The sequence below is a fragment of the Cynoglossus semilaevis genome, chromosome 11, assembly GCF_000523025.1.
Source record: "Cynoglossus semilaevis isolate Cse_v1.0 chromosome 11, Cse_v1.0, whole genome shotgun sequence".
Taxonomy (NCBI): domain Eukaryota; kingdom Metazoa; phylum Chordata; class Actinopteri; order Pleuronectiformes; family Cynoglossidae; genus Cynoglossus; species Cynoglossus semilaevis.
In genome coordinates, this window is record NC_024317.1 from 11051725 (window position 1) to 11076428 (window position 24704).

Sequence of the window (24704 nt, forward strand, 5' to 3'; positions counted from 1 at the left end):
TTTTCCCCCCCCCTTCTCTGACTTGTCCGGGGAACCCCCCCCCCCCCCAAACCCCCCTTCCTCCAGCTGTCAGAGAGGTAGACAGGTGTCCTTAAAAATCTAGAAAACGTATCAAACATGTTTAATTAGAAAAAAATGAACTCCAAAGTAAATTACTGTTACTAATGGGTTGAGCTGAAATGCTCCCCAGAGCACACAAGGTGAGTTCTACTTTAGGGTACAGCACTGTGAAGTACTCTGTGGTACTTAATGAAGACCATTAATAACTGCAGAAATAAGAATATTCTCTTATAGGTCTTCACCGGCGGTGGCAGGAAAGAGTCAGTCCGTCAAAAAAAAAAAAAGATCCACAGCTTTCATCTTTCATCGTTACTCAAGTGTGGCTCACTTTCCCAAAGGGTATTTTTCAGGATTATTACCTAATCCTTGAGGAAATCTCCACTGGAGGAGGCGTGTTCTAACCGAAATTTGTCTCCAAGTTGATGTAAAATCAGATTGATGACATTTGATTGAAATAGTTTGGGGTCACTGTAATACATTATTTTTTCTTAGTTGGTTTGAATTTTAAAAAATTTGTGAAAAAAAAAAAAATACTCTTTATGTACACAGTATGTATATACACTACCATATAGTATATGAACGTCATAGAATGTATGGATGTCAAATAAATATTCATAAACATGATTTAAAAACTTTGTATATTGCTGAAACATAAGGACAAATAGTAGTAAGTACTTGGAAAAATGTCAAGAAAAACAGTAGAAGTTGTAACGTAATGGGCCCAAATGCAGCAGTGGGGAGAGCGAGACCAGGAGCATGGAGTTCATTTAACAGTTTAAACTTATAGATCTTCCACTTAGAGAGAAGCAGGAAATACAGGAAACAGACCAGGATGAACAACCGTAGCATGAACACTCGTACACCAGCGCCAGCTCATATATTTTTATATGCTGCATTTTATTTGAACTTCATATTCATATTTTTAACCATCATCTAAAAAAGAATAATAATTAGTTGAAAAAAACATTTTTGTCAGTATTTGTCTTATCATTAGATAGAGATTTCCCGCGACCCGACTTGAACTCCAGGTGACCCCATGTGTTGTCGTGACCTCAAGGTTGAACAACAGTTGATTCCCCTAATTAGTTAACAAAACTAACATGTTCATTTTGACAGCCCTATTGTGAATATATGTATCTACAGTATTTGTGTATATAAAGTATATATATTGTATATTTGTAAAACTGTTTGATAAATAAAAGTCACCATTTAACATGGTTATCAGATATTATTTCACTTATTTGAAATGACAGTGTTAAATATTTTAACTTTAACCATTTCTCACTAAAGACTAACTATTAGTGAAACAATAGATTGGATACGACGTCAACAGCCTTTTCTCTTTGTCTCAGCCAGGTTTCAAGGTGATGTGTGAGTCGGCTCTCATCACCACAGCCAACTATGACACTTATTCTCACTGGAACTCATTAAGGGACAAAAGGCAACCTCTGCTCCGGCAGCATGTTTAACAAACGAAAGCGCTTTACAAAATCAGGGAGAAAAAAAAAATGCTACTTCCACTCATTTTGGTGAAGCATCTGCCAGGGTCTAACACGGTGTAAATGTTAAGTTGTCCTTCCAAGGTGAACTGGACAAAGAGTAGGAAAACAGACTTTCGGAGAGGTTAAAACATGTCGGGATTCAGGAGGGACTTTCCTAAAATACAACCAGCTGGCAAACGGGAATTTCAAGAAAAATATGAATTTGGTTAATTAACCTGCATTTCTAATCACATGACGTGGATCATAGCTAGATTAGCCCCAAAACATTTCAGAAGTACCTTTAACAATGTTCCCTTCATTATAGTTATATATATTGTATATAAACTGGAACGATTATGTTGTCTTTGGGACAGGAATCACCTTGAGACTTGGACAATCACTATTAATAAAAAACATGACAGCATGTCAAGGGAAGACGAAGTAAATATAGACTCACACCCCCGTCTGACTGGCTGACCCACACAAACTTTTTTCAGGTGCAAAATGTCGACCACAGAATGAAAATAAACAAATTAAACAATCTCATTAAATGTAATCTCCTTTTAATCAATGTCACCATGTCATCTCAGTTACCTCCATCTGATCCCATCTTATCTAAGTGCATCTCATCTTACCTTATACTGTTTCATCTCGTCACTCCATCACTCATCACCAATTATTTCTATTATTTTATTGTATATTACTCATCTGTAAACATAGGGTGGATTGAGCCTCAATGGTCTGGTCTTGCTTCAATGTTGCACACGTCTCTAAGATTAACATGTTGCTTACAACCTTCTAAACATGGTTGGTATTTAAAGCAAAATTACTTTTGTATTATTTCATTATAACAAAAAAAAAATTAACATGTTGAAGGAATCTTATTTACGCAGAGAATGGCATAGCGGGAGTTCAGCAGAAAACTCACTCACATCTTAATTTTTCAATTAACACGGCCCTTGTTCTCTAGACATATGATAACACAGCAGGCATCTATTAAGATGCAACTCTAGTATTGAGCCTAATGAGAGTAAATGGCTCGGCCTCCATGTGGTGAATTCTGAACGCAGCTCCCCGCTCCGTGTTTCCGTGTGTGTAATCACCTCAACAAACAAACTGACCCCCGCTGGCTCATGAATATGTGCAACAGAAATACCGCCTTAAAAAAATCAGGTGAGATTCTGTGTGAGCAGATAAGTCGATGAACTGTTTGTTCACTGCAGCCTGGTTTAGTTTGACTGATCAGAAGCGTGAGGTTTGTTTGTACTCAGACAGGTTCATTGATAGGACTTGTTGGATGGGTTAATTAGGGTCTGAATAACTTATTAATACTGTAACTTGCCAGATCACTTTTTTATGTCAGAACAAGCAAATCTCAATTTCAGAATAATCTCATTATATCCCGTCGTCTTGTTGTTTAGTGTTTGCGTCACTCTCCCCAAATGCGTATAAATGTTTTAAAAAATGTAATAATAACTAACTAACTAATAACTAAGCCTCAGCTATTAATTAATGCAATTAATTTGTTTATTTACATACTGTTATCATTTTTGACATGAAGCCACTGGAAACACGATAAAAGAAAATGAGACAAAAAATGAAACCAATGTTTCAATCAATACTAATATTTTCCCTCTACTTTACTTTGATACTTTGATAGAAGCAGATCTTGGTATTTTTGCCAACATCACAGAAACACTGGAGAGGCTCACAATACAGTAGGCAGCCGGCCAAATGGGCCCTGTGCGTTGCCAAGTACACAGCTGCCTCGAAAGACAGGACCAGAAGACGATGTCACAGACGCAGCCCAAGAGAGACCGCAGCTAGAAGACGACACGCTGAGGTAAACATGCTAACAATGTCGTTTCTTTAGTTGTGCCAGATGCAAAGCTTTTGATCACAGATCAACTCAGCTTTTTCCATATATATATATATATATATATATATATTTTTTTTTTTACATTTTTATTCATAATGGACTCAGATGGCAGATGAAACAACGCATAGAGCCGAGGTGAAAGACACCGGGAGAGCTGCTGAGGAAAACTCCTGCTGGGTCAGAGAAGGTGAGTCAACATAACACAGGTCTGAGGACAATGTCTGACCATCGCTCCGTTTAGGATAATGTAAACCAGTAATTGTCACGCAATGCATCAGGAAAAACAGAAGCTGCCACAAAAATAGACGTGACTAAAAAGATGGAAGGATGTCCTGGGAGTTGATTATTGTGGAGTATTTACTGTCAATGACAAGTACTATTTTATTAACATAATAAGTGAAAATGTAATTCAAAATGTTATGATGTGCCAAAATGTTTCTATCCAGAGCAGAGGTTTAATTATTATAACTAATAATAATAATCACTAAAATATCACAGTATTTCTTTTCACAATACTGTATTGATATTCTACAGGTATGTATACTTTTTTAATTAACAATTAACCTGCAAATATTCATTACATTGGTTCAATTTATTTTATTATTTATTTGCTTTTTTTTCTTTGATTACAAATGTTTCAAAGTTAGTAACATGATGTTAGCCATGACAAAGTGTGTTTACTGTGTTGACAGTTTTCCCACAAAAAAAACCTTGGTGTATCGTCGTGCTCATCGTCAGTATATCTCAATATATCGTATCATGATGCGTATCGCATCCCAAGATTCTTGCCAATACACACCTCTATAACTGTATAAAATACTAATAATAGCATTAAATAATAGCAAAAGAAAGTGCAATATATTAGATCAGATCAGATCAGATCTTTCCGATCTGTCCACCCAGCGTGAGAAATTATCTTTATTGTTTGTAAATAATCTAAGAGTTTAGCTACTGTTGACATGACACCCGCTGCATGAGCAAACAGCACAACAAAACTAATAAAACATTCCAGATTTTCCTTAGTTTATTGAATCAATACAAACTGTCAGTTTGACGTTTTGATCTCTCCTTCCTTCATTATGCATCAGTTTCTTTCCACTTTTTGTATCGAAACAAATCAACAAATCCCGTCTAATCAGAAAACTGAGCATATCCTAAAATTTGTGCCGCTTCTGGACCAGTTCTGATCTAAATCTCTATTTTATATCAAAACCTGTAACAAGTTAACTGTTGTTTAGGTTTCCCTAGAAATGTTACATGCATGTTATAATTTTAAAAGCTGCAACATAACATTATTATGGGGTTCTCTAACTCAAAGAAGAGTGGATTAGATACGTTTCTATAGTCTGTTCTGCATTTTTCAGGACTTTGTCTGTGTCTCTGTTCAACTGTTCTGATTTGTTAAAGATCTGATTCCTGTCTACTGACAGGGCGAAGCTCAGCAAAGCCCTGAAACAACATCTGAAAAATGCAGTGTGCCTGAAGCTCTGATTTCTCCACCAGCTAATGGTCACTGGCACGAGCAGCACATCTCAATTAATTTATGTGCCGACCTGGGAGCACTCTGCTGCATTCAGCACAAACGTGCACAGAAGCAGTCGCTTTAAAGTTCATTTGAACTTTTTCTCACTCATGAAGGACGCCTCTGTTTACTTAACCATAAATTACTGTTGACACAGTGAGGAAGTGGGAAAACATGGTAAACAATCAAGTACTTTTTATGTCCGCAAAACTGGTAATAAAAGTAAAAAATGCCAATACTGCCCAGAGCAATGTCTGTTTGCATCTGTATTTCAACAATTTAGTTCAGACAAGGTGAGTTTATTTGACATTTAGAGTATGTGCCCAGAGTGTGAATGAACCTTTAGACGTTTAATGATAAATAAAACAGGGAGGAAGAGGTTGAATAATTCATTTTAAACCAGACGTGAAAAATTAAATATTTTGCACAATAAATAGATGATACCTATTTTAAAGAAATGTTATCTAACTAAAAACTTTTCAACATTTAGTCGAACTACTGCATCTCAAACGCAGTGGCAACAACACGTGCATAAAAATAGGGAAAAGTATGTAAAACTGTACTCCAGTGATTTGTCTAAAGCTCAAATTTCATTGATGTTTTGCTGTTGATATTGAATCAATAAAAACCTTCTGTCTGACATTTAGATTTACTGCATGCATTTTTTTGTTTTTTCCCTGCAGTGTCACCGAAGCCTTAAATCCCTCTTTTCTGACTGCCAAGCTGTCAGACCTCTGCTGATATGAAACCGGTTTAAAAGCTTTTGTGCTGACACAAAGGAATCCAATCTGGTTTCATTTCTTCGGCCAAAGAGGAACAAAAATAGTAGAAGTTGTTTTTAAACTTCACAGGACTGCTGGGATCCTGCTCTGTTTGACTGTGTAGGATTATGATGCTACTGTAACAGTTGACAGTACTAAGACTGCAATTTACAACAGACAGGCAGTGAAAAAGGGGGGCAGACCACCGACAACACCAACAAATAAATGCACCAATTTGGACTATGTTGAATAAGTAAGAAAATGAATATTATTGTAGTATTATTTCTGCTTCTTCCAAAGGGGTGTAGGTTGAGGCGCCCCCCAGGCCCACCTCAAGAGGGAAGAGGGTTCCTTCCATCTTTTGTCAAACCATTAACATTCTCCATCAGAAATGTCACTCTCTTTATTAACAAAGTCATTTCTGATCCTGTCACTCCTGACCTGACCTGGCTCTTCTGTGTTGAGACATGCATCTTTTCAGGGCTTGTGTTAGAGCCTCCAATGTAAAGGTGGCTGAAACACATCTACAATGTTGGTGGAGTTAGTGACTTTATTTTAAATAATGTTGTTGTTGAAGACTTTTTGTGCGTCTTTTGAACAGGAAACATCCAAAGTCAGGACAGATTCAACAACTGGAGACTTGGTGCCACAGTAACACNNNAACACCAGGAACTGCTGAACACAGTAAGCAGACAGAAGCTCATCAGTCCAGAGAGCGTGATGGACCCTCGTCCCCTCTGTTCTCTTTGAAAATGTACCTGAGGAGAGGTTCATCTGCATCATCATCATCATCATCATCATCCAGCAGTGACTCTCTGTCTCCCCCGCAGAATAACAATGTGGGAGGTGAGTGAAACCCACACTCAGAAATCCAGGTAGAATAAATCAACTTGTAACTTGTTTAATTAACCAGTATGAACTGATTAAACTTCAAAAAATGATTGAGATTGAGGAAAGAACTACAATTAAACATGACAAATTGTAAGCCTCAAATCTTATACTAGTCTGAATAAAGTAAAACAACAAAAACCTTAAACCTGACCTCCAGTCAGTCAGCAGACAATAAGTGACTTAAGGAAACAGCCATAACGGCTTTCAAAATAGTTTTTAGAAAAGCAAGTCCACTTGGCTGCCGTCTCTTTGCTTCATGAATGGAATTAAAATATACTTAGAAGTAGACCAGCCGACAAAGCCACATTTTAAATGCCATCTATTCATCCAGTTTCTTTTTTTAATTGAGCATCTGTAAGTCTATCTGACAATAACCTTCTTTACAGCTAATTAGAGACAGTGCGCCCAGATTTCAAATAAAACGTTATGGTGCAGTAATTCTACCCTGTAATAACTGAAACATTTTTTGTTTATTTTATTTGTATGGAATCCTGTAATGTGTTTCTATGCAGAGAGTCATGGCACAGGTTGAAGCACAGCATATGTTCACTGTGTAATGTGCTGTACCAAACTTTTTGGCACCTGGGCAACAAAGTTGTCACAAAAAGCAGAAGCGGGAAACAAAGTCCAAATACAGAGGCAGGTTCAGCAACAGAGCCTGGATGAACTAAACTGGGGTAAACACAAAATTCAGCAACATGAAAACAGACAGGACCAACCAGCAAAAATCCACCGAATGAGATCACGCCAATGACAACAAACTGGCGACGACAGACGGTGGGAGAGAGGTCTATATACCAGGTGAGAAGAGTAAGACTAAACAGACATAAGACGTCAGAGGAACCAGGTGGGTGTGGTCAGCTAAATAACAGGGAGAGAGAAACGGGGAGGGCAGACAGAGATTCAAATTTGACTTTCGGTACAATTTAAAAAAAAAAGAAGAAAAGAAAAACCACTGCCGTCTTTTTGCAAAACAAAGCACCAGACCAGATTCATGCTCATAAAGGGATTATTTATTCCCTTAAATGTGGAATCACTATTTAAATCCTTTGTTTGTAAACTCCACTCCATCTCCTGTAAGTAACTGTCTGTTTATGGTCAGGGTTGTTTGTTGATCTCATGCTCCATAGCACCCCTGGGGGAACCATTTGGCAAAAACTACTGGAGAGACACACATCAATGTTTTCACAACAGCCACACCAGGAGTTGTGAATGCTCATGGCAAAGTATACAAGAGAGACTTCTGGTAATTGATTATGTCTCCTAAGAGCTTACTTACTAGTCTCTCTGTGAGTCAGTGGAGCACGACTTCCTGAATTATGTATGAATAAAGGAAGCAGAGAAAGCTTTTAAAATGTTATGATACACACACACACATATATGTTTGATACACACACACACACACACACACACACACATATATATATTGGCTTAATGTTTACTGTTATATTTCAAATCCGCCTTAAAGCTGTGCTGGGCGCGGTGAGGGGCTTGTGTTGGAATATGGCACGATTGACATACTGTAAGTGTACCAATGAGGTAATGATTGAATGATAACAAGCCTCCAGTCACTAGGGGGCAGCAACTCATACAGTGGTTTGTACAGATAAAAATATACATGTGATTCTCAATAGTATTTCACGGTTGGGGACCGCTGGTATAAACCACCATGTAAACTAGTATTAACCAGCATTAAGCTTTATCTACCTAGGTATCGAAGTCAAACATGTGGTACTTTTCTAAAATTTGATTGCATTAACACGGCTAGGACAATGGTCCGATCAAACCACCCACTCCAACCTTTAATGTAACTTGTGACTCAACAGTGCATGTACATCTATTGATTTTGAAATTGTGAAAGGTCAGTGCACTCGTAAAAACCTCCAAAAATAGTATGTTGTTGAATAAATAAGTGCTACAAACATGTCTCCTTCAGTTGACTGCGCAGGGATTGTCTTAAACTGCCTCTTCTGCCGCTTCTACGATCCGATCCTCATGTTACCAGACTCCTGCGAGAGGGTGGTCACAAACTGCTGTCCTAACTACAAACAGGTGGAGGAGGCTACACTGAGCACCAGCAGTGAGGACGACTCGTGCATGGACATGGACTGTGGTCTAATCGACTGCTGTCAGGATGGAGGCGACTGCTTGGAGTTGGCCATGGAGGTTTCAGAAATATGTTACCACTAGTGGAGGTGATCACAGGCTAAAGGTTAAAGTGAGATGTGTTCACTGAAGTCCTAGAAGATTAGTGCTGTGCATGTCTGTATGTATATGTATATATATATATATATATATATATACTGTATATAAAGGGCTGCTGTGAAAAAATGTCTAGGCTTCTAAGGATTGTGAATATTTTTCATTCATTAAGTTGCTCAGTAAATATTTTTTTTTCTCACTTTTATCTATCCCTATGTTCCCCTTTAAATAAAGCGCACTGCAGTATATTTTCTTTGTCAACAAAGCCCTCGGTAAACCAGGACGAATGGTTAATTATCATGTCAAGCTGTCATATAATTAACGTGTATTTGTAGGATTTGTACATGTGACCTGTCAAATTAAATGACTGCAGATAAGACTGTTTAAAATGGCAGATTTCTTCTGTTAGCTGATGAACAAATCGGACGCACGGCCTGCCATTCATGACGCAGATTGTGTAACATTTACACAACATTTACACAATCTCTGCAGGATGGTTGGATCAGAAAGAGCAATTTCTTTTTGTGACCGGTAGTGAGATTGCAAAGTGTTTCTCCCACTTTCTACCTGATCACAATCCAAATTCTAAAAAGAAAAATGGAAAAAAAAAATTACATACATTTTGTTAAAATTGTTTTGCTTTTTTCTTATTTGTTAGATGTTTTAAGAATGAACACTTTTTGGAATGTTTGGTTACACGCCAGAAACTGTAGAGGGAACTGCAAAATAGTGGATCATACTGACTTTTAGTGAGCAATCAACATCAACTATTCCTATTTTTATTTGTTTCCAACTTTAGTTTTAACAAGGTGTCATTATTTACAAAAAAATACTTTATAGTGAATAGATCTTTTTTAAATGCTAAACTCCTGGTTCACATAATCACTAAGAAACCAATACTGTAACTCAGAAGTACTTCAGCCTTGTTGATAAAATAAAAATAATAAAATAGTACAAACATCAACTCTTGATTCCAAACGCTACACAAGACATGGAGCAGATTATGATGAAAAAAAGTCTCATTAAAAGCTCTCTGGAACATGACTCAATCAGCAGGTTCAGTTTTAACAGGTTTTGTGTAAGATGGAAAGATACACATCATTAAAAAGGTTTGTTCTAGGCCGGTGCAACTGAACAATGGCTCACAAATGAGCAAGTCCATCAGAGCTGAGAAACAGAGCTGGAGTTCAGTCAGCTCATAGGAGCCATACCAGCGAACATGGAAAGTTTCTGACTGATTAACAGAGAATCAGAGGACACAGGTGAGTGAGATGGAAGCGATTAACTCAGAAGAGACAGAAGGGAAGAATGACAGACAGACCTGACAAGAAGACGAAGGGTTTCTGGATAAATCATTGTGAGTAACAGCAATGGTTAGAAACTGCTGCTGAACGTGCACTACTTTGTAGCCTCAAGGAAATTCTGCAGTAGGGAACTGCAATGCCACCATGCTACAGAGATTGGGACTGCTTGGGGAAATGACCACAACGTAGATGAGCATTAAAAAGTGTGATATCAGACTGTATAATGTAACTGGTAGGCCATATAGGGATTTTGTGCGTACGTTTATTTAGTCTTAGCGTAAGATTTGCATGTGTTCTCACGTCACTTGCGGAGATAGTGCCCTTGTTTACGCGCTGTTGTATAAAGTTAGCTTGAACATTTGGGCTTAGGTATCAGATCGAATGGTTTATAGTTGATATTCGATCCCAAAACTGACCGATACTGATCCCCTAAAGCTGAGTGTGTACCTTGTCATTTTTAATTTCAGGAGGCGTACCAACCTTTTTGAAGGGAACGTTGTACATCACTCTTTGAAAGAAAGTATGTATAAGAAAGTAATGAATATTGCATTCCAAACTGTCACTGCAAAGCTTCATTATACCAGCAGCTGTGTGACAGCAAATAATACACTGCCCTGCAGTCATGCGGATTTCATCACTGCTCTGCTGGTACCAGCACCAGCAAGCACCACAGCTGCGATGTTTTTCTGAAGTGTCAGGGAGAAAAAAAATCTTGAAGTGTGTCCCCCGTCGAGCGCGCCACTTTCAGTTCAAGTGCCACTAAAGACACAGTAGCTGTTAGATATGGCATTTGTAAGACACTCGTCCTTGACGCTCCCCTCAACCTCTGTTCTCAAAGACTGTTCTCTCAAGTGGTAGATCACTGTTTGGATCACTTCACTGCGAAATACATCCTTTTTCACATAATGAGAAGTGAACACAGGAACCTGGTTGTGTGTTTTTGTCAGAACAGAAAACAACGTTGTTTGTAAGAAACATTTGTTTTCCCAGAGAGGTCGGTTTATGAGCAGAGGTGCAACGATCAGGTTCAATCACAAAACACAGTTTTTTCTCCAATTACATGGTAAATATGATGCGAGTAATTTCACTCAACAAACACAGAGACTATTACTGTGTAGTATATAGAAGTACATGCTGTGTTGTTACACCTAGGCCTGAGTTGTACATACAAAAGTGCATATTTGCATAAACTATGTGTGTGCGTGTTACGTTCATGGTAAGTAATACTTACCAATCATGCGTCTATATGTAAATTATGCATATATAGTGTTTGGACTCTACTCATCTAAAATGATTGTTTTAAGATAATTAAAGCAGTTATTTTATTTTATTAAATTCCACATGCACGAAATTAAAAGGAATGAGATTTTATTCATATAACCATACGCAGGCTCTCCAAAAATAACTGGCTGTGCCAAAATTGTATGTTGTGGGTTAGATCCAAAGGGAACACTACTCGTGACCAATTTTCTCAATCCACAGTGTGGAACAATTACAAAGCTGAGTGCTCCACCTCATACTGTCCATAAAACCTATTGGTAGTCCTCTGTGGTTTTTCAACATAAAGTGTGTCTGCATAAACAGATGCCAGTTTTAAAGCGAAAACATCTGCACATCTTAAACTGGCTGGATCACTTTCAAATTACCTGATGGCTTTAGAAAGTAGCACAGGCTCTAAAAAAAAAAAATCTAATGTTTTCATTTAATAACCTCCAAATGGCATGTCCTTTACTGGCCAGGTTCGAATGCTGTCCCTTCCTGGCCAAGTGGATATGGACAAGGTCAGGTGGTTTTCACTGCTGCACAACACATGCGTGCACCATAATGGCCGCTCTGAGGATGGTGGCGGGCCATCAGCCTGCAGGCTGCCGCTCCGGTTTACAGCTTAATTTGAAGCACTCGCACAAAGGGTCAGAAATAAGCCGTAACGTTGAAATGATTAAACTTGAAATGTGTTGTGGCGAACAAAAAATGTTTCCAAAGGCCGCCTGATGCTCTACTGTTGTGTCGAGTGGAGCATGGCTTGTGTTACAAAGGCTTCTGATCGTGTGCTCTACGGTCATGTTTACATGGCTCTCTGCTCAATAATCAGATGTGAGTTGTTCTCAAGCTCTGATTGCTTTATTAGTGCAAAGCTGCTCTTCTTCTTTAGCACAAAGCACTAATACCACCTCGCCTCAGACTCAGAGCTGAAGCGCAGAGTGGCCTCCAGAGGAAGCAGCACCATTAAATATTAATGCCATGTGTTTAGAGGGTTTTTATTTCAAACTGTGGTTCTGTCAGCATCTTCACACTAGACTGACTCAGTATAAAGTAAAGCCCAAAACAATTCTATTTTTCTATTTTTTTTTTTACTAAACTACATTTTTAAGAGCCAAAGAGGGTGAATGTGGGATATTATCAGTATATTATTGGTTGATAAAGTGTAAATTTCTAACAGTCAGTCGTGTACTTGACTCAACTGTCTATTCTGAATCAGCCTCCAGTCTCCTCGCCCTGCTGACATCACTAGCTCCAGAGCACAGCTTTAACAAATGAGCTGGAGCTAACACAAGATTTTTTTTGGTGGTATGCATTAGGGATGGATTGATACTACTTTTACATGTTAAGTACTGATACTGCAACCTGGAGTATCTGCCGGTGCAGATTTGATCCAGTACCGTTTTTTCTCCTGCAGCCGTGGGCTGTTGTTGCTTAGGTGATAGCATCCCTGTTTACAGCATGCCACGCAAAGCTAAGTTGATTTATCAGGGTAAAGCATCGGTTTGGACAGGGTATAGTTGCTTCTTTTGAAGTTTGATGGTGAAATTTTGCAGTTTGTGTTGCATTGCACTTGTCATGATATTTTATGGTAAGTTTAGAGATGAGAATCAGACCATTAAAAACCCTGGTATGCAGCTCATAAAGAGCACTTACTCTTACAGTGGGGACAGCTTTTAGAAAAGAGCCCGTGTTTAGATGGCAGTACTACACTGGAAGACCAATTCGTACTCTCATATTAGTTCCTGTACTATTTCACTAGTCTCATATTAGTTCCTGTACTATTTCACTATGATGGAACACGTCTTAATTTATCACAAACCCATCAAGAATTTTGTCATCTGTCCTCCTTTCCTTTCGTCATTCGTGCTGTTGTCCTAGTTTAAATGCCAATTTCACAATTACCCCCTCATATGGACCTGACCTCTGTCTTATGTAGTTGAAGTGGCGTATTTGAGCATCATCCTCAATTAGGTCAGAGGCGTTAATAGCACAGTGGAAAACGAATACTCCGTAAAACATCCCTCCAGGAATAGCTCCTGACACTACTGACTCTCTTGGATCTATATTTGGGCCACGCGCGTGGAAATGTGTCACCCAAGACTACCCACCCTTATCTTCAGCTCTGAAGGAGCCGCTCGCCCACAGGCGGAGACAGTGGTGGCACAACGGGTGCTCCCAGCAGGCACTGTAAAAGTCTAGGCCCTCGGCAGGTTTTTATGATACCTTTCAATCAGACTATGATTCCCAGCTGAAATGACAGGTGATTTGACTCAGCCTCCAATTAATGACCTCATTTGAACAATTAAGAACGCAGGAGGAACGGGATTGCCCAGTGAAGAGCCATCCAGCAGTTTTGACGATATGTATAAAGAAAGGCAGAAGCTCTTTAACTGAGGCCAGTGCCTCCATCTCAGGTTTACAGTTTCTGCCCTGTCCTGGTGGAGTACATCTGCAGGGAGGGTAAACGCCGCAGTTGGGAAACGATGGAGAAGAAGAAGGGCACGGCTAGGACTGGGGCAAAGGGCGTGTCAGGAAGATGGCAAGGGAACGGTCGAGTGCATTCAGCTGTGTGTGTGTGTGTGTCTGTGCACCCACCTACCCCCCACTTCATCACACCTCCTCACCCCTCCCTCTCTTTCCCCCTACCCCCCACAGCATAGAGGAAATTAAAGAGCTGTGTAGCAGGAGGAGTAGAGAGGAGGAGGGTGGTGATTTAGAGCGTGGCGCAGGGGGATGGGGACCTGGCGCATTGGAGTTAATTACTGAATAATGAGGAACAATTTATTGTGTTCTTGTTAGACACATCAAAATGCTGCTGGATACTGCCTTTGGAGAGGAGAAGGCCTTTCTCACTCCTCGTGCATCGGTTCAAATGTGGTGTTTATCTGAGTGGTTAACAAACCCCTGCTCTGCTCCTCATAAGATGGAGGAGTTACAGGTTCTCTGGGCTGAGGAAGGGACTTATCACACCTGCCACACAATACTTAGATTTGACTCCAAACCCAGAGAGTTCAAAATATGAAATGTTATTTGAGTTTAGTGTCTTCTTGTTTTCCATACAGTCCTCGCTGATGTAGCTTAATCTTATGAAAGTTAATTCACTGACATTTTCTCAAGCTCTTTATATTCTCCTATATCATGTCAAACTCAAGGCCCGCTGGCCAAATGCGGCCCACCAGGTCATTTTATATGGCTCACGGGAGCTTAAAAAGCATTTAATTAAATTCATGCCGCAGAGTTTCTTAACATGAAAAATAATTATACAGTGCAATGAACAATATTTGTTACTCAAATAAATAATAATCAATAGCAGAAACATTTATGTTAGTTATGTAGTCACATCTATACAGTCTGCCAATTACAACCGGCCCTTTAAGGAGAACGGTATTGCTGATGTGGCCCCCTGGTGGAAACGAGTTTAACTTTGAGTTTGTAGAGGACGCAACAAGTACAGAAAAGATGCTAACACATGATATGAAAAAAAATAATAATTAAAAATTAATTCCTCTCTTGTCCCACAATGGGGAAATTAAGTGTGAGTTGCAACCCACATAAGCTGCCACTTGAGGTGCCATTAAGTGTGTTCCTCTGAGGTTCAAACACAGGACCTTCTTCAAGTAAGGCAACATAAACCTTTGTCATTGTAACAAGTATGCAGCAGGCTGCAGCAGCTTAAATGAAGCAGGTTGCCAGATTATGTTTTTACAAGCAAATAAGAAAACATCAAGAATGCTAAAGTGAATATTAATACACTCTGTTTACAGAAAGGAAAGGTGTTTTATGTTACTTCTATTTTAAATGTACTTAAGTGTAACTTATATTTTACAATTTTCAACTAAGGGGAGGTGTAGCGGTTTTATTGTTTCAAACTGTTAAAACATGTTGCAATGGAATCACTTGTTCCATCTTTAAAAGGCAATAAAACCTGAACATTTAATCATACGGCTGGGAATGACTCTGGCTCTCAGCAGCTCCATATGTCCCTCTGTCACACAGACACAACTGCAGTTCGACAGGTCTAAAGATGTGAGAAGGTTGTTGTTGTTCTTCGGTGAGGTTAAAGGAAAACATGTATTTTATTTACTTTTCAACACTTATCACGCTCTCTCTCTCTCACACACACTCACACCACAGTAAATTAGGTGACACACTATCTCGTGGATTTACACACGTGTGTCAATGTCTGAAAACTTGAAAAATTAAAAATGATAAAACCATTATTTGTGTTGTAATTTGTTTAATAAGTTATATGTATTTTTTTCAGATTCCATTTATTGGGAGCCACAGGACACATCGTTCAGACTCAGTTCCAAGTTCTGTTAACAATGTTGGTTGAATTTTTAAACGACTTTTTTACGGCTGGGAATGACTCTGGCTCTCAGCAGCTCCATATGTCCCTCTGTCACACAGACACAACTGCAGTTCGACAGGTCTAAAGATGTGAGAAGGTTGTTGTTGTTCTTCGGTGAGGTTAAAGGAAAACATGTATTTTATTTACTTTTCAACACTTATCACGCTCTCTCTCTCTCACACACACTCACACCACAGTAAATTAGGTGACACACTATCTCGTGGATTTACACACGTGTGTCAATGTCTGAAAACTTGAAAAATTAAAAATGATAAAACCATTATTTGTGTTGTAATTTGGCTCCACAACGCCCCCTGCAGTAAGGTCAGCCCAGATAAACCATTTGTCCTGTGAGCACCGCCCTACAACAAGAGCAACAAAGCCAACAGGACGTTTGTTCTATTCTATATCTCTGTTTGAACAATAACCTGAAGATGCACTTGAATCAAGGTTGCATGATTTGTGGCCACACAATCACACATGCTGCGCCCAGCGCTGTTTGTGACCTGGGGAATATGACTTTAACTTTGCCAGAAGATCTACACATTAACAGCAACACAATCACTGGATCACAAATCACACACTGTTAGTTATGAGAGTTACATGCTGTGTCTCTCATGACATTGAGGGGAGGGAGTGTGGGGGGAGAGGACGGGACGGGGAGGGTTGAGGGTTGAGACGGTTGGATGCGGGGTGTACAGCCATGCTGTGTTGCCCAAATAGATATGTTCCATCTGAGAGTGATGAAGCCTCTGGAATGATCCCCCTAGACAGACGAGTGCTACTTGAATGTTAATAAGAGCTCCTTTAGACATGCATAAATTAAATGATTAGATGTCTGCAATCATTCAAGGTCCTTAGGTGTCTCCTATTTATGGCATTTGAAATGTAGCTGCCTTTATTTACGACATGTCCCCTCTGCGCGGGCTTCGCCACCTGAGCAGCCTAACGCTTTCAAAAGACGAGGTTTTTAATGACCTGCAAATGAATCACTCTGGCAGAATCGTAAGAGGCGCACGTCACCCCCACCCAACATCGCCCCCCCCCCCCCCAAAAAAAAAAAAAAAACACCCCCCCTTAAAAAAAAAAGAAAAACAAAAAGGGAAATCGTGCCATTCACTGTAAGAGCCTGTTTTTTATCTGTGCTGAAATACAGGAAATGGGAGGGCGAGGGGGGCACTTTTGTTTGAGACTGAAAGATCCACCACCGAATCAGAGGGAGAGAGCCTCGAAGGACTGCAGTCTCCCAGTGCAGTCGCCTGACAATGACTCTTCCTCCTCCTCAGTTCACATGCTTTTCATTGTGGTTTTATGGTTCCAACAACAGCTATTTTCATCTTCATGATTGCATTAATTACAGCATAACTCATGTCTCCCTGCGCTGCTAGTGTTTTCCCCATAGAAAACAGCATGTCAAAGCTACCACAAAGGAAGAGAACAGTACATATACTCAGTTGGCACTTCATTAATCAACATAGGAATCCAGCATGGCTTGACACTCGTCTAGTTTCAATTCAACCCACTCCTGGAGTTGTTTTTTTTTTTCTAATAATGTCATTTATTTCTGTTCTGAAGTTTTCAATGATTTTTTTCAAACCTAATTTCCACAGAAGTAGAAACACATTCGTTCTCAATGCAATAGAGCAGGGACGTCAAACTACTCAAAGTTGTGGTCCGAACAGGATTAGCATTTATAGAACAGTCTTATTTAACCAGCAATAAAGAACTTGAACTGACCTTTTGCTCAATAAAAAAGTAAAATATTTTAATTACAAATATTACCATCAAGCAAAATGAGAAAAAGTGAATACAATTCTAGCTCAGGCTAACTGTACATTTGATGAGAATTGTAAATAAAGAAGTGAAATTGTAAGTTACCAACCACTGCTTACACACACAAACAAAATGTGACCATTGCATTTAACCTCTCCAGTACACATTAGTACAACAATAAACATGTGACGTTTCGGTGGGCCACATTAAATGATGCATTGGGCTTTCAGTTTGACACATGCAATCGAGGCTTGAGCTCCTAGTTTAGTAGAGATTTATTTAATGCTGAGACGACATGTCTGTGTTGGTACTGTGTTTTTGTCTGTTCACGGGGCTTTGCAAAGTATAGAGCAACGAGATGGAGTACGGTACTTCTGAAAGGGACTTTTGGATCTGGGGTGTGAACAGATGACCAAAACCATGCAGGTTGTCAACAACTGAAGTTACAAGAGTGATGAGTGTAATCCTTTGTCAAACTTGTATCTGCTTCCCTACATTTTGGGTGTTTTAGCATAAAAAGGCAGATAATAATAAATATTACATTTGGTATTGATTAACAAATTCAAAGACCACTGCAATAATTCCAATTTACCTTTCATTTTACAAAGCGTACCATTATTTTCCGGAGATGGAGTTGGTAGATACTTCGTTATTAGCAATCTGAGCTAGAGCTGCACATTACGAATTCAAATAAAGCCTTGTGATGGACGGGCCATACGCCACTGCTTTTATATCGCGTTAATGGACAAATTTTTCCAGAGTCCTAAAAAGACCTCAGTTTGCATTGGCGGCGATAAAAAGAAGCACCTTTGTGCAAAAAATTACACACTCTCAGGCCGGGAACAGAGAAAGCCGAGAGAAAGAAATTTCTCTTAAGATTTTCACAACACCCCCCCTCTATTTATTAGGGTAATGAATTTCCTACTGCAGTGCCAGTTCCACTGAGCCTGCTCCTCGGCCTAATTCTCTCTAACATTTCCTCATTGCCGCTGGGGAACATTATATGAAGGCAGGGCTTGCAATATACCATCAATATGCCCAAGACGACAATCGGACGTCTCATAGATATTAATGGAAGTGCAAATTAAATCAAAGTTGGAGTGCAGCTATCGGGAGCTGTGATCAATGCCTTTTGCACAGTCAGATTTAATATGGGCTTTGTAATTTGAGTATCCAAACAAAACATGCATCTTAATGGGAAAGATGAAAGTAATCCCACATGGGGAGGAAATAATACATTAGCTGCATTGTAATTAGAGAACTCGGATTGCAAATGTTTCCCCAGCTCGGTATTAATGCTGAATAAAAACCCGATACATTTACAACGTGGCTGCAGGATGTGGACATTCAGATTGGTTATTTTAGATAGGCCACAAGTTGTCATGGAAGACATTTGACAAAAGGATAATGAAACTGTATGTTAATGACACACTGCTGCTTATCAGGGTCCACCTCTGCGATTAATACAGCATCATTAAAGCAACTCCTGCTTTATATACTTATGATGGGAAACTATTAAAAGGCAAACAGTGGATTCTTATGCATGTGATAACAACGCATTTGATTTGGTTGGTTTAAAAGAAAAAGAATAGCATGTTTTAAAATCAGGAGGTGAAAAGGAAAGGCTTGATTGGATAGCTGTGTTTGCTGAGATTGAGGAAGAGAAGAGAAATGTGCTAGGATATTATTTTAAATATCATTTACAAGTAGAATAAATGGTATTATTCAAAATGGGATTCTTACTCTAACTCTCTCTCTAATAGTTCCTAAAGCATGCAAGACCACGAGATCCCGTGATAAACCGATTGTTGTAAAGAAAACAACAACAAGAAGTAGTTCACTTTGCCTCTGTGAAAGAGCACTTATGTATCTGGTGGTTTTCTACAATGCGCCTCTCTGGCCTTTTGACCTCTGACCTGATGTCACCGGAATAAACATATAGGGTTGTTTATTTCAAAGGTCAGTGGAAGTCGTGTGCTGATATTGTGTCTAATTCCTGATGTAATCTGTTTAAATTGATGTGACATCCATAGAAAAATAGACTTGCTACAGTCCGACATACCGCAGCTGGGCTGAATATGCAACTGCAACACAGCCACAAGGCAGAGCAGCCAGTTTATAATGACACCATGTAAAGTCAGCAGGTTACAGCAGGAGCACAAACAGGACAACAGCTTTTCAATGAATAACACATGAGACCTCCAACAGAGGTAGACGATGGCGTACAAACACAGGATCACATCAGAGCCCACTGAGCTTGTCATCAAACCTAATGCAACTGCAGCTGGTCGGAAGCAAAGAGGTCAACAGTCAGTTTCAGATGTTTTCATTAGGATATCCACTGAATCAACACGCTTCTAAGTAGAGTAAAAATAAAGGTCTAATACTCTCACACTAGGTAGCAACAGGTGGCTATAAAAACTAAAGACAGAGCGAGAGAGACTCAGATTCTCGTTACGATATTTCGTGTTTGTCTTTCTTCAATTCCTTCAACATGTTGTTCAACTAAACAGGCCCAGAAATCATACCAAAGTAAATTGTGAGTAATTAAAACTAGAATATCAGTATATATCATTATAGTTACTGGTTACATTTTTGTTTCATAGTGCACTGCAGCAATCTGTGTCGACAGGCGAGCATGGGTTACAAGGACATGTGAAGGACATTCACACTCCCATTCACAACTATGGTCCATTTAGAAAAATGCCTCACTCACAGGGAGAGAACACGCAGACTCCGTAACCGCTGTAAAGGCAACATTTTACACCATGTGACCCTTAATATCAATGTCTGGATTCAAATCTGTTGACAGAATTAGCTGCGTGTAATTTATCTTTCTTCATTGATTTACTACCACGTATAACAATGACATTTTCTGGGTGAAGTGAAAATCATGTTCAGCCATGTCATTGCTTCAGATCAAATCATCTCAGGTCATTACACTTGAAGTTCACAGAGCACAAGTAGACCATAACAGAAGATAAATGTTAACATTTTATTTTTGTCGTTGCAGAATCCGACCTCTGATGATAGCATCTCGCCTTACTTTATATACTTTAACATTTCGTCTTCTAACACCAGGCTGAGTGGGTGTATGTAACACAATGATAATCCATCAGTAAAAGTGTATAGATATTGTCAAATGTTAATATGTCATCCATAAATCTCTGAGCATTTGTCAGTCAGACAGAGCCTGCGTGACAAGGAAACATTTCCTACACTTGTTGTTGATTCATGGACTGAGGCATTCTGCTGAACTGATGCTGTTTTGACCACATTATCATTTAATCAGATTTGAAGAATAACAACAGGAGTGTGTTTTCCTATTGCAGCAGAATAATGCGACATGTTGGTGAAAGGTGGTCATAAATAAACTTTTGGAGGAAGGACTTTTGCTTTACTGATACAAATGTAAGCCTGAGGGATAAAAGCACCAAGGATTTGAACTGAACTACAGTGTTAAAGTAGTATTTAGTTTGAACTCTCTTCCTGTTTTTAAACTGCAACGTAAATAAGAAAAACATATGCATGTATATTAGAGGTTTTCTATCACATTTTAATTTTTTAAAATATTTAATTTAGATATTTGAAAATTATTAAAAATAATTTTAAAAATTATTAATCCAAAATGCATAAATATTTAATTTAGATGAATTTTTGAAAATTATTAAAAATTATTTTAAAAATTATTAATCCAAAATGCAATACACTATAGGCTTTGAAATAAATATAATAAATTATACTATCTAACTTGGGGCCTTTAGAACAGAATAGAGATTACTATTTGTCTTTGACTTTTCTAACCTAAAGAACTATCTTATCATGTTAAACACTGGGCTCAACTACATTTAATGCATTTGAAATGTCCACCATCATATTAAATCACAGATTTAAACACAGTCAGGGTTTGTTTAGCCGAATTAAAGAAAGGTGAATTTTATTTTATCACAATCTCTTCATACACACATAGGGCTAAAGACACTGGTATTACAGAAAAGATTGCAAATAATATGATACAGTAACTTCCATTTACTTTGTATCTGGGGTTTAATGCTGGCCGTCGTTATACTGCCCCTTTGTGGTAAGATGTGGAAATAATCTCAAAGGAGCGTCGTCGTCTTTTCTCGGAACTATTCTGCAAACATACACATGCTGTGCCGAAGTTTTGATATTTGGTCGTAAAAACGAGGATAACAATCCTAATAATAACTTTGTGCCCGTGCAGCTGGAGATAAATGGCGCAGAGCAGAGACGATGATCAGATCTCACTCCATATCTTAATGGGATCCTCTTACAAGCCATCCCCGTTAATGACCAATCCTCCAATTATGTAAATTCAGAGAACGGTCACTAACAGCCAGAAATTGAAGTTTCTTACGCAAACAGCAACAGAGTCACATTGCAGAGAGTTTTAATGAACGACTACTTTCTGTATAATTGCAGTGACCAGGGTCACGTCCTCAGCTGACCCTCCTTTTAAGCATTGTTTCTCAGCCCACAAACAGTTAATAGAGCAATTAAGATGGCACTAACAAGGGCCACTTGTGGGGAGCGTTTGGGCCACAAAGTGCTGCACAGAGGCGAAGAGGGATGCTGTAATAGTACATATGTGGCATGAGAGTCCGGAGGGGGATGAGGAGTCAAGGTGCAGACGGTGCATCATACGACTCACAGGCCTCTCCCTGCTACAGTGGAGTGACTGTAAACTGATGGGCTTCACTCAACCAGCCATGTTGAATTAGTTGTGTGGCTCTTTGAAGCCCCAACATGCTTCACATTAATTTTTAATGTCATTTTTGTAATCGCAAAAAGGGTTTTTTTAAAAAAAAAAATAATAATAATAATACATACAAATATAGCCAAACCATTACAGTTTCAAGATGGCAGCTTTGTGCAAAAATATAGGTGAAAAACCAGCCACAACAACAAAAGAAAAAAAAAAACGTTTTCCTTTTTACTGTGACTTGAAACTACACTTGAAACTACAGAAGCGTCAGAAGTGTTTTTACCCAAACTTTGAAGGGAAAACTGAGGAGACGAGAAATGATGGATACAGTCTGTATTTATTTTTTTAAAAACCGGACATGATAAATTGTGCTGTACGTCTACTGTCTGTGATTCATGGCCTTCTCTCCAAAGGATGTTTTTTACACATGATCTTATAAAGAGGTGAAGGCACTATGGACCCCTGAACTCTTGTATAATTGTTACAATAAAATATTTGAAACTTTGAACTTTTTTTTATAAATCATAATGTTAAAATGTGATTTTGCAAAAATAAAACCAATAACCCTGTTTTCTTATGTGCAGTCTCAGGAAAGTGAAGAGAAGCAAAGTTTCCATTTTCACATCTCCTCTCCTAGCTCTACCACAGACTTTGCCCACCCTCTATGACTAAGTTATGCCCTGTCATGTAGTCAGAGGCTTCAGATGCCAAGTAGACCACTGCAGCTTGCAGGTCTGTCACATGAGCCAGTCTACCAGCAGGGATATCTGACAGCCAGCGCTGCACCAGGGGCCTCAGACTCTCTGAGTGGATGAGAGGGGTGTCAACAATCCCCCTGGAAAGACGAGCAGAAAAAAAAAAAAAAGGAAATCAGAAGGCATCACAGTGGAGGGCCAGGAGTGACAGCGTTGTTTCATAGCCACCACTTTGGTGGCAAAAAATAAACCCAATTATCCCTTGAAGAAAGGGCAATGAATGGCATCTCTGATATTTACTGTGGGACTGGTGACGGCACTTTGACTGGCACCTCTGAGGAGAAGCCCGTGGGTGTGAGGAGGTGTTTGTTGCTATTTTCTAATAAAGATTCTGTTTAAAATGTATACTGCACTCAAATTCTTTAACTAAAATTATTTCTAAATGCTCAAATGGACGTAAAGACAGACTGAACGAATAAGAAAGTTAAAAATAACTGTTTTAGCCACAAGGAGGAAAGAGCAGACAAGATGGGGACAGAGATTTGCCCTATTATAGTTAGTAAACTGCACAGGTCAAACGATAAGGTTCAACCTCCAAGAAAGACAAGCATGAAACACATCTATGCCTGAGCTAAAAGTCCAAAAATATGACAATGACTCCAAGTTAGTGCATCAATGACAAACACCTTTTTTAATCCTGCCCATGTATATGTTAGGCCATGGAGGTTCAGTGAAGCTGCATTTACACATGTACAAGCAGTATTTGGTTTAGTGTTGTCTAACAGCTCTATATAACAAAAACACGTCTGTTCTTCTGACCTGCTCCACTAAAATGTCACAGCCCTTACATTTGAATAAATATGTCCACACACCCACGTGAGTACCACACAATGCGACTTCTGGCTTTCTACAACAATAGATGTGACAGTGACTGAAAGCAACACGGCACAAATCATTGTTCCGATGAATCCCGGAGTCTTGATATAGAATTCCAACATTTGGCTAAATTAGCACTTCCAAGAAGCGTGTGACACCTTGGTTAACATATTCCACCTCAATTATTTTTCTCTTCAGCTGCCCTGTTATCTGGAACCTTTCCTGGCAATCAGAGGTACTATTTTCCCTCAGCCAATTTTCTAGATAATGCAGCTTATCACCGCTGCGGCTAAAGTTGCCAATGAAATCAGGCTGCAGTCACCCTTGCGGGCGCTAATTGTGTCCCTTTTTTATGCATATTTACTGACTGTCACTTCAAAGAAATCAGCAGTCCACTGAGACACATGGTTAGCGAGAGGAGAGAGAGAGAGAACAGTTTCTTTGCAAATTAAAATTAGCAAACACAGTGACTAAAAGCGCCTCGTGCATGTCTGCTGTGGATGTGTGTGTGTGTGTGTGCATACGAGAAGCCATTCTTGTAGGGACATTTTTCTGGGAAAAATACTTGGTCTATTTAGGGACATTTTGTAGGACCCCTTTGAGTGAGATGCTATTTTGAGGTTTAAGATTTAGTTTGAAGTTAGGATTAGAATTAGAGTCAAATTAGTTATGGAAAGGATTAAGATTCAGCCTATATTTCTTTAATGGTTAAGGTCAGGGAAAGGGCCCAGGGAATACACTGAGTCTGTGTGAGGTGCCCACAAAACAAAAAAACTAGTCTGTGTGTGTGTGTGCGCGCGCGTCAGTGTCAGTGTCAGTGTACGTGCGGTGGCTTTGTTCTGGAACTGCATCTGGGTCTGCCCCAGCTGCCCCGTGCTACTGGATTTGCACGTGCGCACACAGCCTCACTCGAGCACTTT

The 24704-nt window shown here is 39.2% G+C and overlaps 2 protein-coding genes across 3 annotated transcripts in view; one reads left to right on the forward strand and one right to left on the reverse strand.

Annotated features, from left to right (window-relative positions):
• LOC103386273 (contactin-4-like) overlaps positions 1-24704 on the forward strand; it is a 695358-nt gene that overhangs the window by 583832 nt on the left and 86822 nt on the right. The gene's annotated exons all lie outside the window — the stretch shown is intronic.
• LOC103386309 (D-threitol dehydrogenase) overlaps positions 1-24704 on the reverse strand; it is a 62223-nt gene that overhangs the window by 27569 nt on the left and 9950 nt on the right. Inside the window, exon 9 of one of the 2 annotated variants that reach the window (XM_017036528.2) lies at positions 21395-23048. The exons of the other annotated variant lie outside the window; for it this stretch is intronic. Coding sequence (XP_016892017.1) covers positions 22853-23048 — 196 coding nt within the window. The 3' untranslated portion in view covers positions 21395-22852. Of the gene's footprint in view, positions 1-21394; positions 23049-24704 lie in introns of those variants that run through there. 2 annotated transcript variants of the gene reach the window in all.